General features: G+C 38.7%; 1 protein-coding gene across 1 annotated transcript in view; it reads left to right on the forward strand.

Moving 5' to 3' along the window:
* The first annotated feature begins 6 nt into the window (after positions 1-6).
* IGSF11 (immunoglobulin superfamily, member 11) overlaps positions 7-18,754 on the forward strand; it is a 95,341-nt gene continuing 76,593 nt past the window's right edge. Inside the window, exon 1 of the mRNA XM_012730484.1 lies at positions 7-152. Coding sequence (XP_012585938.1) covers positions 101-152 — 52 coding nt within the window. The 5' untranslated portion in view covers positions 7-100. The remainder of the gene's footprint in view (positions 153-18,754) is intronic.

Genomic DNA, 18,754 nt, shown 5'->3' on the forward strand with positions numbered 1-18,754 from the left:
GGAGGACCCGGCTGCCCCGGCAGCGCCGAGAGCCCGGCCTGAGCCTCGGCTGCAGCGACCGGGAGTTGGACGGGCGGCGGGCGCTCCCTGCGGCCCGGGGATGACTTCTCCGGGCTCCCCTCTGGCGCCTTTGCTGCTCCTCTCTCTGCACGGTGAGTAGCCCGAGCCCTGCCCTTCTCTGGGGGGTCAGCTTGGGCCGGCGAGCCGGGAAAATCTGCCCTGGGACTGCATACAGCTTTTTTTTTTTTTTTTCTTGCCTGTGTCACGTCTTGGGAACCTTAAGTTTCTCAGGGGCCATGTTGCTGTCGGCAGGGCTCGCGCTCCCACCGGCCGCGGATGCGCCTCCCGGCTCGCTATCCGCCCAGCTCAGGTGTTCGCTGGTGGGAGAGGTAACTGCGGCTACTCGATTACTGCCCATCCAGGACCCAGCTCTGACCTTGCTGTGTGCTCACGTTTGCCTAAGGACCTCCCTGAAGAGTCCAGTTCAAAGCAGTATTGAGAATCAGTGTCCGATAGGAGGCAGCTCTAGGAAAACTGAAGATGCTTTGAAAAATAATTGGGGAAACTTTTAAGTTGTTAGCTTTGTTATAACCTTTAAGAAGTATGAGTAGGCACTGACTGAAAATGTGATCTTTATTTATACAGTGTGCAACTCTATATTCGAAAACAGGATTTTTGGTATACGCTGGCCTCTTCCCCAAGGGATTTAAATTGGCTTACAAAATACATACAGTCTGCTAATATTAGAACGAAAGAAATAAACATGTTTAAATTTCTCGTTAACGGTTTAAAATTTAAATTTAATTTTCTAATCTTGTACAGTTTTTCTTACATTTTATTTTACTTGATTGCCATCATATATAATAAGCTGATTATTATAGTTTACAGTGCCCTTTTTGGTGAGTGCACTATTCTGTGGAATTGAGTTTTCTGTCTCATTCCCATTTAACTGATTGTCGAGATTTAGTGAGATTTATACTCTGGTCTATTTAAAAAGAGGTGTAATGATTTAGGGAACATTGACATTAACTCCCCTTTTTTTCCCCTAGAGATAGCAGTAGTTTCCCATAGTTTTATGGTCTTATTTGAACTGATATGTACCCATGTAACATGTATAACTTGATTTTAGCCTGCTCCAATTGAAGTAGGGGAGAAAGAAATACAAAACTCTTTTATTACTTTCCCTTAGAAATCAGCAAATAAAATTATAAAAATTGAGATTTTTAGCCATAATGTGTAGGAAATAATTAAGTGATATCAATATGTACATGATATGAAGTCATGCTTTCAAATTAATTTTGTTACCAGTGGGAGAAGGCCAACATTTTTCTCTGTCCGTTCTTGCAGTGTGAAATAAGCTAGAGTAAATGGATACTTTATGTAACCCCTTGGGCATACCTGAAAGTATTATACATACTTCAGGAGCAGCTGAAATTTTTGTTTAAATAACATCAACTTTCATATTACAATAAATGCCATTCTATTGTAAATACCGTTTGTATATAATCTGTTTTTGAATTATTAGGCAATACTTTGGGACAGTTGATGTAATTTGCAGAATCAGCCTTACAAGGTCATCTGATTTGTTTCTTTTCATTTAGCATAACTATTCCTAAGCTGTACTAGGGTGTTTTTAAAGACTGCCAAGGACATTTAGCCTTGTAATTATCTGTTCCTTAGAGGCATTTTTCATCCTCAAAAACTTCATTTGTTCAACAAACGCTTACTGAGGTGTCTGGTGGGGATGTTGGTAGAATGCAAAGTTTGTCCACAGCTCTTACAGAGTTTGCTGCTTTAGAACAGGCTGTAAGCATGCACCGATGAGTTATGGAAAGGATATATGCTGTTTATTAGTAGATGATCTGGGAGGACTTCAGGGAAAAGTTTACTTTTGATCTGGACTTTGAATGGGTAAGATTTGAATTGGCTAATTGGGAGTGGTTGAACTTTACTATCCAAAGGGGTAGCCTGGACAAAGGATATGAAGTAGAACACGGAGGGGCTTCTAACTGCTAGAGCAGGAGATGCTTACAAAGGAACAGGGGCTAAAAAGGTAGTAAAAGCATAATAGAGGGTGTTGAATGTTGAGTTTAGGCTTTATTCAGTAGGCCAGGGAAAAGCCATTGACACTTAGTTTCCTTAAGATGGGGAGCAGCGGGAATGAATAGCTATTGAGTGCCTTCTTGTGTCTAGCATAACAGTTCCCAAGAGAATGCCATGTCCTGGCTGCATTAAGTTCTTAAACCAGTCAGTGGTACTGTTGTTTTGAAGAAAATTAGGCCCATCCCTAGGCTTCCAATGTGAAATGAGGGAAAGGGAGGGATGTCTGAACAAAGTCAGTTTCATTAAGAAATGCGAAAAGGGAAGTGGATACTGGATAAATAACCATAAAGCTTGTCACTCAAGTGGCATAATGAACGGAAGACAGAAACAAGGAAGAAATTTCTGGAAGAAAATGTGTGTCAAGAAATTTGTTTTACTTTTGTTTAAGTGGAGTTATCTTCAAAGGGAATTTGAATTGAAGGTTGACTTTGCATAGTTCTTACCACTGTTTTAGCTCTGTCTAAAGTGTTTCTTGTATTTCCTGTGATGACTTTAGCATTGTAGAATCTGAGAAAATGTGTAAAAAGACCACAGCAAATAAAATGAAAGCAATTATGAACCTACAAGTTAGCATTATGAAAAGTTTATTGTAAAATTCAATTTCTTAACTTAGGTAACTGTTTTGGAAGGATTCATTGTCAGTTAAAAATAAGTTTGTAGTTTGAGCTTTGTGAAAGGTAACAGTCATGGGATAAAACTATTAAAGAAGTCAAACTGAATATGTATTGTATTCAGTATGGACTAGTCAGCAAGCAAGTTTAAATATGAAATCTCCAAGTGCTTCTAAAATGTCATGTTTAGAGCTGTTTTTCAGACCCAAGGTAATCACACAGTGGGTAAAACTACCCCCACCACTCTAGAAACAATCTGTGGCACATTTTCAAATGTGTTTTCACACTTTGATAGTAGAAGCATTTATAATGAAGCATCTCATTTGATTCTTCATATGTAGACCACGTGAGTTAGTATCAAACAAGGATGTGCTGGTCCCCAAGATTCTGTACGTGTAGTGAGAACAAGGAACTGGGAGAGGAGGGGGGAAAAGAAAAGTTGGAAAAATGGTCACATTTCTATCAAAATCCTCATTGGTAACTGGTTAATGTAGCCCAGGATTCTGCATCTATTGGTGTCTACACTAATAATACCAAGTTACTTCATGCTTTAGTCTAAGGTTTGAGGTTGTGTAGTTACTTTGGGTGAACACAGTCCCTTCAACTTCCCTGTTTGATAAGGAGTTCTGGCACTCATGCCTCTCACCCTTATATTTTGAGACCGTGTGGAGACTGGGAAATCCTCTCGATCTTATTTTGAGAGTAAATGGTTTCAGAGAGGTTGTCGGTTTTGGGTGTTATTCAAAATGCCATCTGATCTGAGCTTGTTCTTAAAAGTGGAATGTTTATTGGTTTACTTATTAGTTAAACTGATCTTATTAAACTGTGAGCAGATTTTTTAAAAGATCCATCCATTTATGCATACAGGACTGAGGCACAGGCCAGAGGTGCAGGGGAGGTGAGAGGATTCACGAGAGAGGGTGGGAGCAGAACAGGCAGAACTGATGAAGAACACTGCTGAGGGGAGCAGCAGGTGGGTCAGGAGAGGTCTGCCACACCTGTGGATCACCTCCAGGGCAGGGACCCAACTCATGCTGAAGTGGCTTTAGCTTCCTAGTGCTGTGCTTTAACCCACTGCACCACCAGGGAGGGCCCAGATACTTTTGATTAAGTTTTGGTAATTGATTGCTTTTCTACCTTGCTTCTGACCACCTAAGAGACTATAACAATAATTTGCATTTGTGATAGTTTTATCATATATTTTGACAATAATATGCATGGGCTTTAAAAAATCATTTTATTATCATTTTTTTGCATTGATGGGGTGTAGGCCAGAGGTGCAGTGGTGAGAGCATTCTCCAGAGACAGTGGGGAGCAGAACAGGCAGACTGATTGAAATACACTGCTGAAGCATGGGAGCAGTGGGAAAGACAGATGAGGTCTGCTGGGTCATATGTGGGTTCGTCCCCTGGCCGGGACTGAACAAGTGATGATGGCACTGAGACTTAGTCTTTGGGCCAAAAAAGAGGCTTGCATTTGTGGTAGTTTTAAAATTATAGAAATGTGAAGTCAGCCAAAGAGAGAAAACTTGTTTCCTCATTTTACAAATGACAGACAACATTGATCTGATGTGAGTTTATCATTATCATTATCAGGTGCCATGTAGGATACTAAGTGGTATGACCCTGCCTCACTCATGTATTATAGAAAGATCAGCTTTTAATATATATCCCCAACATTTTTTTTGGTCTATATTATAGGACAGGATTAAAGCAATACAAATTTGCCAACATGAACAAAAAACCTAATCAATAAAAACTTCCATAGGAAAAGTCTACTTACTATTTTCTCTTTGCATTTTGATATTATGAATGGTACTAACCTACAGGGTTAGCTGAACACTTTGGCTTGGAAAACATTGCATGTAGAAAAAAATTAAACATAAAACGTATGTTTAAAAAGAAGAAAAGCATAGCAGGTAAGGCTATTCTTTTCTTAGAAACACAGTTAAGGAGCTACTTGTATCACAGAGTCTTCCAGAAGAATCTTCAGAGAATTAGGTTGACATTCACTATGTATGACAGTGTAGCAAGATAGGGATAGATGATTAAAGTGTAATACTGGTTTCTAGGATTGGAAATTCAGTACAGTTTTTTTTTCTCACCAAGGATAACCACTATGTAATAACACAATATATTGTGACTGTAATTAATGTAATAGGGTCACTTTTAGGACAACTTTTAAATACTCATTCGTCCACTATTTTAAAAAAAATTGAAAAGAAGTTAAAATATTTACCAGTGTGTTGAAGATCACACAAGTGAAAATGTAATAAATGTTCTACTTTAGAAAACTGTTTTAACTGCTTTTGCCTGAGATCTCACTGTTCACACCAGTATTCATATAAAATCTTTTTTCTCTCACCTCTGTATTCTCATTAATGTTGATTTTTTTTCCCCTTTTCTCATCTTCCTTCTATTTTGGAAAATAAGTTCTGTTAATGGCATTGATAGCATTAGGTTCTATTAAGATACATAAATTTAGTCTTTTATAGCTGTTTGTACTTAGTTCTATTTTGAGGATTGATATTAAAAAAAATAATAACAAAACCCTGGTTCGAACGAGGCAGACCCAGAATTCTCCACAGAAGTGGGGCATTTGTGAAATATAGGCATGTAAATCTTAGGAGGAACTGGGAAGATTCTTATGAAATGGGAAAAGGGAAGTGGATACTGGATAAATAACCATAGAGCTGTCACTCTACGTCATGTGTATAAAGTATCACAGATGCTTTTTAAGAAATAGGAGCCTTAACTAAATCAGCTTATGATAGTACTTTATAACCCAACCCCCTCATTTTTAGCCTTCCTATTTCCTCCTCCCTCCTGATATCTGTAAATTCTATAATATTTCCCCCTTATTTCATAAAGTAAATTTTATAATTCTCCCTCTGTGTGTATGTGTGTTTTCCCTAAAAGATAATACCATACCTGGCACATAGTAAGTGCTCAGTAGGTAATTGTGGTGGAATGAATGGTTGCTAGTTTAGTACTTCTGTGTGCTTGGGGTACATGAAAAGAATCTTTCCTTTTTCTTTTTTTAAAGAAATTTGCTCAAGATTTCTTTAAGGTTTTGTGTGCCCGTATAAGCTTCAAGTAATCTTTAAATCTTGGCATATATGTTTTGTGGATCAGAGGTGATAGAGATCTATTTTCATAGTCTTTTAAATTTTTTTACTTTGAACTTTATTTTAAAATGCAGTGCTTATAGATGTTTAAAATTGAGTCTTAGCTTATCTTTAATCCTAAAACTTTGAAGTTGTCCATGTTGACATTCCTCCCCACCAGGGTCCAACTGGACTCCTGGGAATTTATTTAGAACCTTGAGTATTCTATTTCCCTATCTAGTCCTCTTATTCCTGAGGGCCTGTTTGTAATTAGTCTCCCAAGAATAGAGTAATTAATTAGAATAATCTCTCTTCCCTCATCATGTGTATAAAGTACTACAGGTACCTTTTTAGAAATGGGAACATTAAATAAAATCAACCCATTTTAGGACTTTATAATCTAGCCCCCTAATTTTTTTTTTTAAGATTTAGTTATTTATGCATACAGAACTGGGGTACAGACCAGAGGTGCAGGGGTGGTGAGAGGCTTCGCCTGACAGAGTGGGGAGCAGAATAGGCAGATGGACAAAGTACACTGTTGAGGGGAGCAGCGGGCGGGTCAGGAGAGGTCTGCCTCACCATGTGGATCTCCCCCAGGGCGAGGATCAAACTCATGCTGAAGTGGCTTTAGCTTCCTAGTGCTACACCACCAGGGAGGGCCCAGCCCCCTAATTTTTATCCCCTCCCATTTTCTCTCCCTCTCTTGACATCTATAAATTTCCAACCATATATTCTAGTCATGATTCATACCTTTATGGATCACCTTCTCACTTTGCAGTGATGTTCATAGCTATGAAAATGTCGAAAGCCTTCTACTAATCACAGCTGTACCTCTTTAATCATGTGCTTGAAGATTCCTGAAGTAAATCTACATCAATCATAATGCTTTTTGTTTTTTAGGAACAGGCCATGTGGCCCTACAAAGTACATGGCAAAAAGAGAGCTGCATCATAGTAAATGTCACTTGTTGCAGGACATCCAAGTCAGGCTAGTGTTTTAGGTTAACATGTTACCATACAAATGCTTATTGGCTAAGACTTAAGGCAGTATGCAGAATATGCGAAAAATGTCTTGGATGTGTTCTGCAAAAATGCTCATTTTTTTGGCCTTGAGACTGTTGGGGACTTAACAGTTATTGAGAACATAAAGAACCTCAGTTTATGTGGATTCTATCTAATGATATTTACCACATTAGAAATTAAAAGTGAGAATATTTTGAAGTATTAGTTAAATAGATTTAAAATCCTTATGTCATAATATTTCCACAATAAGCAATAATTTATTTCTAAACCAGAAAATACTAGTGAGAAGAGTGGCCCCGTGACACATTTTGGAAATGTCTCTCATATTGCTTCATCAGAAAGCAACTGGGTGTTCTTGACTGCTTCTGTCCACTGTATAATGGAGTATTGTTTTGTTTTAATTGAAAAATATGAAGGCTGTCTGGCCTCAAACAAATTATGTAGTTAGGAGATATTTCGTTAGCATTTTCAAATAATTTTGAATATGCTTTGATATTCCACTCATTTTCTTAAGATTCATTGCAGTGAAGTGTATCAGGAGCCATATCAATAACTTTCCTTATCCTGTTATATTAAAATCCATTGGTTTATCTTGTACTTTGAAGTGCTTTTTTTACTCAAGCATAGTATTTTGTGATATTACATTGATAATTAAGAAAATATTGGCTTACTGATGCAAATCGTACACATTTTGACATTAGTTATGCAATATCAAAAAATCAAACTTATTAATATCACTATAAATCTCATCAGAATAATTTTTAAAGTATTAGAAAACTGTCTAGCTCATAATGGTAGGTAAAAGTTTTCCAAAATTTGAATATTTGCTCACATTTTATTACTGGCAACAATCAGCTGTCAGATATTTCTCCTGAAATAATAGTTTCATTTTGTTTAGTTTGGAGCAAATATTTGCCAAATACCTAAGTATGAAGAACCATATAGCCTGTGAGCTGTTCTTTCGAGAGAAAATGCTGATCCACGATAACAGCTACTAGTTCATGTTGCATTGAGCTCAGCCACTTGCTGGATGCTTTGCCTTGCAACAGCTATTTTGCTTTCATATGCAGGGAGTCTCCTACTGCCCACTTCATCACAGAATGTTATGGAAGGTCAAGATATAATAAAATTATTGCTTCATTAAAGACATTCTACAGTGAAACAGAATTTTCTTTTGTAGCTATGAGTATATCTCCACAAAGACTATAATGACCACCAGTACAATTTAATGCCAACACCCTGTGCTCAGGCACCAGCAGTTCATCCCCACTGCTTCTGCACCATCAGTGCAAATGTCAGTATAGGCAAAAGCATTTTACTTGTTAAGAAAGTAGCTACCTCACTGATTTTCTGAAAAGGCCTTAAAAACCCCCCACTGTTTTATGGGCCATTCCTGAAATGCTAGGGCACTGTAATGGAATGTTAGTTTTTTTGAAAATGGTTTTAGAAACTAATGGCCCACTATTACTCCATGATATGTCGCATGACAGTAAATAGACTGAATGTTTTATGTTTCAATAAATAAACTCATTTTAAATTCTTTATTTTTGTATTATAACTTTTTTAATTGCAAAAGTGAGATGTTCTGGGTATGAAGTTCAAATAGTGCAAAAGTGTCAAGGAACTGACTCACATACCCCTCTTTATACAGCCAATTCTCTAGTTTTGCTGCACATTGCTGCAGACCTTTTTCTAATCACATATAAGGCTTGTACATGTATTTTTTTTTTTAAGAAAACAAATAACATCATGAATACTGTTCTATAACTTATTTTGAAAACTTAACAACATGGGCACCTTGCCATGTCTGCCATTTCCATGGTGTGTATATGTCATGATTTACTTAGCTGTTTATCTGTTGTTGGGCATTTATGTTGTTTCTGATTTTTCAGTATTAATGGTGCTGCAGTAAACATTTTTGCATATGTAGCTACAGTTTTGTGTGTGCATTTCTGTAGTCTAGCTTGCCCAAAGTAGAATTGTTTGGTTGTACATCTTTAGCATCTTGAGGGAGACAGTAGTATCTTGTAAAAGTTCATGGGCTTTGTATGCCAGGTATATCGTCATTCACTAGCTATATCACCTCGAGAATGTTATTTGAGTGTAATCCCAAAGTTGAGTGCGATCATCTCATAGAGTGGAGCTGGCCTCTCAGTGCATTAAAAGGTACTAAACCAAATGAAATGATACATCACTGAATTGTCTTGCATAACATTTCCTAACATTGAGGAAATGCTTGCTTGGTGGTTTTTATTGTTGTAAGGATTAGCTCCAACTTGAGTCAGGAGGCAAGAGGTCCATGCAGGACCTTAGTTGAGGTCAGTGGAGTGACTCCAGACTCTTCCTGTACGCCTGCAGGCCTGCTTTCATTTACAAAACAAGGCCTTTAATTTAAGTAATTTCTGTTCTTTTCTAGTTCTTCAATCTGGTGATTCTTTGACTTGACTTCCCAGTATGCCATGGAGTGTTTCCCAGCTCTTCCTTTTTTACCTTTTTTATTGAAAAGGATGTTTTCATACAAAGCCAGGCAGCCTCCAGCATGGGTGGAATTTGTCACGTTAACAGAACTTTCAAAATAATCCTGAGATTCATAAACTCACTGTTTATGGTATTATCTTGATCAGTGTAATTTATTTTCAGACTGTTACTTTTTCCTGAAATTAAGCTGCAGTAGTAGAGAAGGTTCTTGCACATTGTACTGAAAAATAGTTATAGAAATTTATGCATGATTCATTTTTGTGAAAATATTCTCTAAACTATGACTTTTAATTTACCTAATTCATGATTTTATTCTCAGTGCAAGATGTATTTTAGTTGCCCCTTGGTCAATCTAAATTTCGTTTCTTCCTTAAATTTGCTCTTCTCTGGATAAACTCCTATGTTTTCCTCCTTCCTCCTCAGTTACACCAAATTCAAGGGACTGTTTATCTTTCTCATTAATAGGAGAGTGTAATGTTGTGAGCCACAGAACCTCTTTGAGCCCTTTAATTCCTTAATGTCCTTGATCTGGTGAAGCTGTTCAGTAAATCTCTTCACAGTTTCCACAACCAAGCCATCTGCCTTCATCAAAACAAGTCAAATCTGCTTATTCCTTCAATGTCTAACAAATATTCTATATAACGATGATGTAGAAGACTGCAGACACCAAAATAATTTGCAATTGTGAACACTTCCTCTTGAAATCTCAGCTCAGTTTCTCTTGACATAGTTGAAGCTGGCCGGCCAGCTTTCCTTTGACTTCTCTGTGACTCCGTTTGCTGCAGCTACTCTCATTTGGCATGTGAACTAATTTAACTTTTCCATATTAGATGAAACTTCATAAGACCTTTATTTGGCCTTCTACTTCTTATCTATTAATCAGTACACACATCTCTCCATCTGCTGTTCCATGTGACAGTGCATTTCTTGTCTTCTCTTTAGCCTGCCTGTCGTTAAATCTCAGGCAGACTGATAGTGCTGGGTACCTAGCCAGAGTTACTGATGTTGTCCAGACTGGAGACTCGGGATTGTGGCTTCCTGATGGCGCAAGTATAGGGACTGTGACATGTTCCTAGACAAAATCAGTTTATTATTTTGCATCTGACAATCAGTGCATCTTTAAAAATATTTCTTCTCAACCTTCTCCTTCCTATCCTTTCTTTCCTCACCATTGTTAATTTATGTCTTTATCAATTTATGTTTACATTTTTCCAGTTACCCAGCTGGTCTTCACTTCACCTTTCTTTCTGTTCCTTCCATTACTCTGTCACACCAGCTTGATTTTCTGCCAGTTACTGCTTTTAGTATAGTCCCCTCTTCTTTCAACAGCAGTCATAACAGCGAAGCCCTAAAATCTGAAAGGATATCATTTCCAAGGTTTTTCGAACACACCTAGTGTCCCCCCGGGTCGTCGATTCCCCTCTCCTAACTCCCTGGTAACATTCTGCTAGCATGTGCCTCTCCAGCTTTGTTCTCTCTCTACACAGCCTCTTCAGGTTGCTCTGCAATATTTCACTGTCTTCTCTTGTTATGCACTCTGCCCACCCAGCCAGTCCTGGTTCAAGCCTGCGTCCCGGGAGGCTGACTGCTCTGTAAGAGGGCTTTCCTCTTACGGCTTCCCACAAGCTGGGCTCTGCTCCTCTTGGTAGCGCCTCCAGACAGCCGTGTCTTAGTCTCTTGCACTGTCTTGTCAGCTCCATAAGATGAGCACTTTGTGAAGGACATGACAGGTTTGTAATTTGTTGTGCAAAAGGATGAGTTTCAAATCTTTGCTTCTGAGCTGCACTTATCAGGTTATAGACAGTTCTCTCATTTTATAGGAAAAACTGGAAATTTCATACATGAAGTTGAGATATTCATGTGAATTGCAAAGTTTTTTTTTTTTAATGAAAGCATGGATGTTCTTCATTTTCAAAAAGTGATGAAATGCAGAATCTTTCATGCCATGGGCTGAATTTGCATTTCATGTATGCTCAAGTTTTGAAAAGGTTAATGGGCTTTTTCAACCCTTCCTTTATGTGAGCTAAGTTAACAGTTATCTTTCCACTTGTTACATGGTCCTCCTGCTGCTCAGTAATTTATTCTTTGTTCATTCCTCTGAAGAGTTTTGACTTAGATAGCCAGCCTTCTTTTGACTAGGGTGTAGTTCAAAGTTGCTGCATTTTTTAGAGAGACAATTGCATTTTAAAATGTAGCAGGGACTACATTTTAAATATACAAATTTTTAAGAGCGCCAACTCATGAATTATTGTAAGAGAATATACTTGTGTGACTGTTGTCTAAATCCAAAGACAGAGTATATCTAGTACCCAGTGATACTCCAGTGAATCTCAATCACCTGTCACCTTCTGCTCCCAAAGGGGTAACCACTCGCTTTTTGACTCCTGACACCTGGCTTTGAAATTTATATAAACAGTCATTCATATTCATTATGCATTCATTTGTGCATGGCTCTTATAACTCCATATTGATTATGCATTTTATCAATGTGGTAAGTGTAAGGATAGTTTCTTCACTTTCATAGCTTCATTGTGAGAATACACCTATCGGTGACTAACATTCAGGTTGTTTTCAATTTTGGCTTCTACTGAGGAACAGTGCTGTGAACATTCTTGTACATTTTTGATGTGTGTACAGGTGTATACCAGAGCACAAATTACACCTTGCTGGTTATGAATCTGGGAGAAGCAAGCCAAGATACTGTACCAGGGAGGCCAGTAAAGATCTAGAGGGTATGGGTATGAGGGCACCTTCTTCTCCTGTGTCTTGGGTTAGTTTGAAGACTCCTTCACAAAGTTTTGAAGAAAAACAGGACAAGAGGAAATAAAGGGAAACATTTGAGCATTTCTCTGAGCCATCCAAAAGAGACATTTAAAACGTCTTTTACAGAGGCTGTTGAAATTATTGGATTAGTCATTGGTGACCAGATTGGACTGAATTACGTTCTGAGTAACCTCTCTCACGAATCTGGTTTTGGATGGGTTGATAAGGAATGAAAAGCAGTATGAAGGTGATATTAGTTTGAGAGAAAATAGACTGCTTCTTTGCATATGCTTGTTTATTAACAAAAGAATGTAAATTTACTTATTGCTATCCTCTTGATAACATTTGGTCTAGATGCTTGACCAGCCCTCACAGTCTAGGATCCTCATCCGGCCTGTGTACCAATCTTGAGCAGTGTCCTAGTTTTTAATTTAAGCTGATGTACCAACATGGCAGCAAATGTGTAAGTAGTTGCAGCTATCATACTACAGTGGTTTATTGAATGTCAATAAATGATCTTTTCTTCCAAGAAAAGGCTCTTTATTCACTTGATCACTTGGAGTGCTTTTTTTAAAATACTTGGGTTTGGCAGACTTCTTGGATACTGGGGTGCCACAGTGAACTGAATGTGGTTAAACAGCTTGGAACACTGGAGTTGAATAGGCTCAGGGCACATGTGCCAAAGGGTTGCATGCCAAGTCATCTTGCTCCCAGTGCCAGCTCTGATGAATTTCAGTTCTGCTGCTGCTTCCACTTCTGGATGCCTCTCTATGTCACACACTCATTTTGTTTTCAGTGTCACAGCTCCATATATGCACATTATGGACATATTCCTATGGACATGATCTCCATTATCTCAAATTTCCATTAAAATCATAGCTGCCATTACTAGGTACCCAGCCAGCAGGTGCCAAGTATTGCTTAGGCATTTTATGTATGCTTACTCATTAATCCATAGAAGGCCTGGGAGAAAGCAGGGTGTTAGCCCTATTTCTATGTGACTGTGCAATTGTAGCATAGAATGAATTTCAGTACTTGGAGTTAAGTGCCTGGCTGATTAAAATAATATGTAAGGTTCCTAATACTGTGTTAGACTCAGTCAGTAAATAGATTACATTTTCTTTTTTTAAATTCTATTTGACTTTGTGGTGGGTTTGTCTCTATTCTAGGGCCTATCAGCAGAAGAATTCAGGGACAGTAATTCATTAAAAACCAGCCACCAAGTACTGTTGTATTTTTGCCCCCTGGAAGAGAACTGCTTTAATCTTTGTTCTGAAGTTACAAGTATCAACCTTAAAAATCTCTCCTTCCCCCTTTCTTCCCATTGCTAATGCCTTAAGTATGTATTTAGTGTTAGATAACATAGCACTAACCCTAACAGTTTAAAATTATATTTTTATTCATCTCAAACACTAGAGGTTTTACATGTTATCAGATGCAAAGGGAGAATGGATTAACATATCCTGTATCTCTTTTAGAGATTACTAGTTGACAAGAAATTACCCTTCTCAGTTATGTTGGACTTGGCCAATGATAGAAAAGTCTAAAACACCGTTCCTGCCTTTATTGGGTTCACGGTTAAGGTGGAAAGAGAGGGGACATTTCTTGAGTGTCTACTGGATAGTAGTCCTTTGATATATATTACATAATATATTTTTGAGCTTTGTATTTTTCCCATTTCATAAGCAAGAAAACTGATTAGAAAGGTTAGGTTACAGCACAGGTCTTTTGGTTTCTGAAGCCTACCTCTTCTTGCTGTAGAAAAGAAAGAGGAAGGAAATACCACTGTGTTTACCTGAAATTTCCCTTCTTCCTCTTCTCTGCTGGGCCTGGAAAGTAATGCTTATGCTTAAAGATGCAGCTTGGAGGTCACCTCCCACGGGGTCTTTTAACTTTTTCCTTCTCTGTCTCCGTATAACCTTGTTCAGTTTTAGCCTGAACCCGTCTTCTACAATCTAAACACTATCTCTTTTTTAATCACCCTCTCCTTTCTTAGCCTCCACCCCATACCTGATGAGTAATAAATATTTTTTTTCCTAAATAGTGATTAAGGCTGGAAGTGCAAATGAAGTTCAGAAAGACTTAATGGATCAGGTGGGAACTAAAGGAGTTTCCAGCATCTGCGAGGGATTTAGATTAGCGGGCCAGATTGAGGGGGGGGTGGGGACCACATCAGAGTGGTCAATGGAAGGGAGCCTTGCTAGTTCCTGCTAGGAAGCAATGCAAGTTAAATTTGGATGCGAAATGTATTATCTCAGCTCTTTGAAAACTGCCCCAAATGATATCTCTTTTTCTTTTGTTTCCTCAAAATTAATTATCTTTTTGTAGCTATGGTAACCCATTTGAAGCTCTATTATGCATGTAATCTGTACACATTGAACTATTTGCTTCAGCATTCTAAACATTTTCCTGCACAGTCAATAATTCTATATTTACAATGTTCTCTTCCTTCTGGTGAAAATTGGCTTTTCCCTTTAGATTTTGAAAGATGATTTTAAAAAGAATTAGGAATGACAGCTTGACTAATTAACTACCATAAATGACCATCATCTTTGTGACGAATGTTCATGCCATTATTTGCTTGTATTGACATTCTTTTTTCTAGGCAGTTTTTACTTTGAGAAACTTTATACATAACACACAGACTACCATCTTGGTTTCCCTAATTTCCCTGGCACCCCAGACCCCGACACCCTCACCCCTGACTTCTCCCCACCTCCTGCTCTCTTTCTTGGACTCCTGCAGCCCAGCAGGACACCCTTTGTGCCCTGACTGACTGGCACTGCCCAGCTGGTTATGCCTCTGGGCGCTGCTCTTTCCTCTGGTTGCTGTTGTCCCGTTGCCAGTCTCCCAGCTCAGCTTCTCAGTCTCCTCCGACTGCCTGTGTTCTAGGTCCAACCTCTCTCCGAGGAGGAGTTTTTGTCTGGCAGATGAGGCAGTCACACCTACCCCCTCGAGTGGCTCCGTTAGATGAAGAGGTGGCCCAACACCTGGAGGCTAGTAGAAGTCTAACTCCTTCTTTCCCTGAGCCCTTGGCATTGCAAAATTAATTAAAAAAAAAAAAAAAGATTTGTTTGTTTATGCATACAGAACTGGGGTACAGGCCAGAGGTGCAGGGGAGGTGACAGGACTCACCAGAGACAGAGTGGGGAGCAGAACAGGCCGACTGACACAAGTACACTGCTGAGGGGAGCAGTGGGCGAGACTTGTTTTTAAAAACATTTGTTCATTATGCACTCACTAGTTATTGAGTGCCTGCCTGTGTCACATGTATTCTTTGGATATGGGGTACAACAGGAGCAAAAACAGACAAAAAATAGACCAACATGTTCCAATACAGTTGAAAAAACAAGGTAGCATTCTTTTTTTTTTTAAAAAAAAGATTTATTTATTTATGCATACAGGATTGGAGTACAAGCCAGAGGTGTAGGGATGAGAGGATTCATCAGAGACAGAGTGGGGAGCAGAACAGGAAGATTGACTGAAATACACTGCTGAGGGGAGCAGCGGGCAGGTCAGGAGAGGTCTGCTGCGCCCTGTGGGTCAGCTCCTTGGCTGGGATCAAACTGTTGCTGCAGTGGCTGTGAATAGCTTCATAGTGCTGTGTTTTAACCCCTTGCATCACCCAGGAGGCCCCTGAATTTAATAACTAACTGTTTATTATATATAGCAGTGGTGGTGATATATCACATCAGCAGTTAGTCATAAAAAATAATGCAAGGCAGCATTCATTTTAAAAATGTTTGGTGGCCCTCCCTGGTGGCGCAGCAGGTTAACGCACAGCACTGAGAATCTAAAGCCACTTCCTCATCATGAGTTCGATTCCCGCCTGCCCTGGAGGTGACCACATGGCAAGGCAGACCTCTCCTGACCCGCCCGCTGCTCCCCTCAGCAGTGTACTTCGTCGATCTGCCCGTTCTGTTCCCCACTCTGTCTCTGGTGAAGTCTCTCACCGCCCCTGAGCCTCTGGTCTGCACTCCAGTTCTGTATGCAGAAATAAAAAAATCTTAAAAAAAAAAAATGTTTGGTAAGTTCAAAAATATATCTGATATAGAAAGATATTATATGTTAAGAAAGTTAAATCTCCTAAATCATGTTTACTAAAGCATTTCCAGCCCTTTGGTTCTCTCAGGCAGGACCGTTTCCCTTGTGAAGTCACAGGTTGTGGTGGCCACAGCTCATGTGGGGTCTTTGTCTCTGAATAGCCACTGGCTGTGTGACACAAGCTGCGACCTATGTAGGAACTTGGAACCAACTTTGTTTTTATTTCCAACTAAGTACTTATTGCTAAAAACAGTAATAAAAACTAACAGCTTTGTCTGAGACCATCTTTGCTCAGTATTGAGGATACTACAATAATGTGCCTTGGGAAGGCATTCAGGAAAGGTTTATGGCAGCAGAAAATGTTTATTTTTCCAGATGAATTTCTATACGTCTCTTTTTGGGATTTTTATCAACAGTTACATTTGACATTTAACACCAGTAATAAATATCATCCTAGATAGTGTTTGTTTTTCTTTTACTTATTTTTGTACTTTAGAAATATACAATTATTCAGTTTGAATCATCTTTATTTTTGAGATAACTGTTTTGATATTAAGTATTTATTTTACCATCTTTACATATATATTTTTATTATATATGTACATATGCATATATATAATATAGTAAAAAATATATATGTGAGAGACACTTTTTAAGATTGATTTATTTATGCATACAGAATCATGGTGATGAGAACATTCATCAGAGATGGAGTGGTGAACATTCACCAGAGACAGATTGATGAAGTACACTGCTGAGGGGAGCAGTGGGGGAGACAGGAGAGGTCTGCTGTACCATGTGGGTCACCCCACCTAGTCAGGGATTGAACTCGTGCTGAAGAGGCTGCAGCTGGCTTGGTAGCGCAGCACTCTAACTTATTGCACCACTAGGGAGGGACCCTATATGAGAGATAAAAGTAAATATTGATTGATTTGTTTCTGGGCTTAATTTTTAATAATTTCAAGCCAGCAGGGGAAAACTCTTATGCTCATAGTAACTTTCTTGTGAAAATGTATGCAGTACAGCTGTCATATATTTGCAGAATCGTAGATCCAGGAAAGCACCTTGAGTCTTCTGGTTTCTTTTCTTAACTCTGTTTCATTCCTGGCCTGCTTCTGGCCTCGCTTTATTATTAGAAACCCAGAGAGGTAAAGTAATCTTCTTAGAACTGTACTGCATGTAAGTGGCAAAGTTGGGACCAGATAATGCTCTTCCCAGTAACATAAGGGAAATAATACCATGAAGCAAATTTCAGTTACTTTTTCTGTCTTGTTCAAACTAATTGTAACCTCTTTAGGACCAGTCATCTTTTCTTAGAATCTGTCTCTATTATCCCACCATTCCAAAATAATATATACAAGAAAATATATAATATGTACTTGTACACAGATGTGTATCTAGTGTTTGTTCTTGTGTGACTGTGGTAGGGTTATTTAGACATTATGATGGAGGTATATTCTGCACATGTGTGTGTTGGGGTGGTGTATGGAGATATGTCTGTCTGTCTGTCTATAATTTTTTTTGGATGCCCTGTCCTTATCTACTTTTAAGCTTTGCCCTGTCCTCATATTCCAGACTGGGTAAGATGAAATAGAGAAGAAAATACTCAGATTTCATTTCAGAATCTGCAGCAGCTGGAGTGAACATCAAACAGATGGGCTTTTCCACCCTGATTATCCTGACTTCCTAAATTTAGAAATACATGCTTTAAAAAAAAATGTAAATTACCCGAGGGGGTGGTGTAGCACATGCCAGGCAGTGCTAACGAGTGCAAATAGATGTCATCTGCTGACTTAGATGAATCTCAGCTCCCACTTCTGGGTCTCAGTTATTTCATTCCCTTTAGGTTTGTTTTATGTCACTGCTTTCCTTTCTGAAAATGTACTGTCAAGCCTCTTTTCACATATAGATTAATATTATTTTTAAATGTGGAGATTTAGACAGTGTCTTAAACCAAAATAGTGTTTAAGCTGTTTTATTACTCATTCTTTCAAACAGGTGGAGAAGGATGTGAAAGAGACTTTAGATGAGGAGTCACTTGTATTTTACCTTGGCAAGTAGCTGGATAAATGAATTTGGGTAAAATACTGCCCACACCATAAATGAGTGGGCTAAACTCGGTGGTCCCTAATGTACCTTTCAGTTACAATGTTCTATGTTTTTGTCAATTATCTGGATCTGTAAATTATTTTATAGGTGTTGTGTCCCTAGAATCCAGGACACTGCCTGCCTGGCGCATGATAGGTGTTTAATGAACATTGACAAAAGAATCAACATAGCCCAGGTAGGAGACCTGCATGGCACGGCAGACCTCTCCTGTTTCACCAGGTAATCCCCTCTGCAGTGTAGTTCAGTCAGTGTACCTATTCTGCTCCCCACTATGTCTCTGCTGAATCCTCTCACCCCCTGTACTTCTGGCCTGTATCCCAGTTCTTGTATGCATAAATAAATCTTAAAAAAAAAAAAAAAGAAACGTGAGGAGGTTGGAGTGTCACATCACCTCTCATGGTGGGAAAACGTCTTAGATAAAAGAATGTGATGATAGAACCACCTTTATTCCAAAATTACAGGAGGGAAAGCAGAACTTAATTAGATGTGTGTAAGCCCATCACTGAAGGAAGTGGAAT

This window comes from Condylura cristata, unplaced genomic scaffold (genome assembly GCF_000260355.1).
Source record: "Condylura cristata isolate star-nosed mole 26May11 unplaced genomic scaffold, ConCri1.0 scaffold00003, whole genome shotgun sequence".
Taxonomy (NCBI): domain Eukaryota; kingdom Metazoa; phylum Chordata; class Mammalia; order Eulipotyphla; family Talpidae; genus Condylura; species Condylura cristata.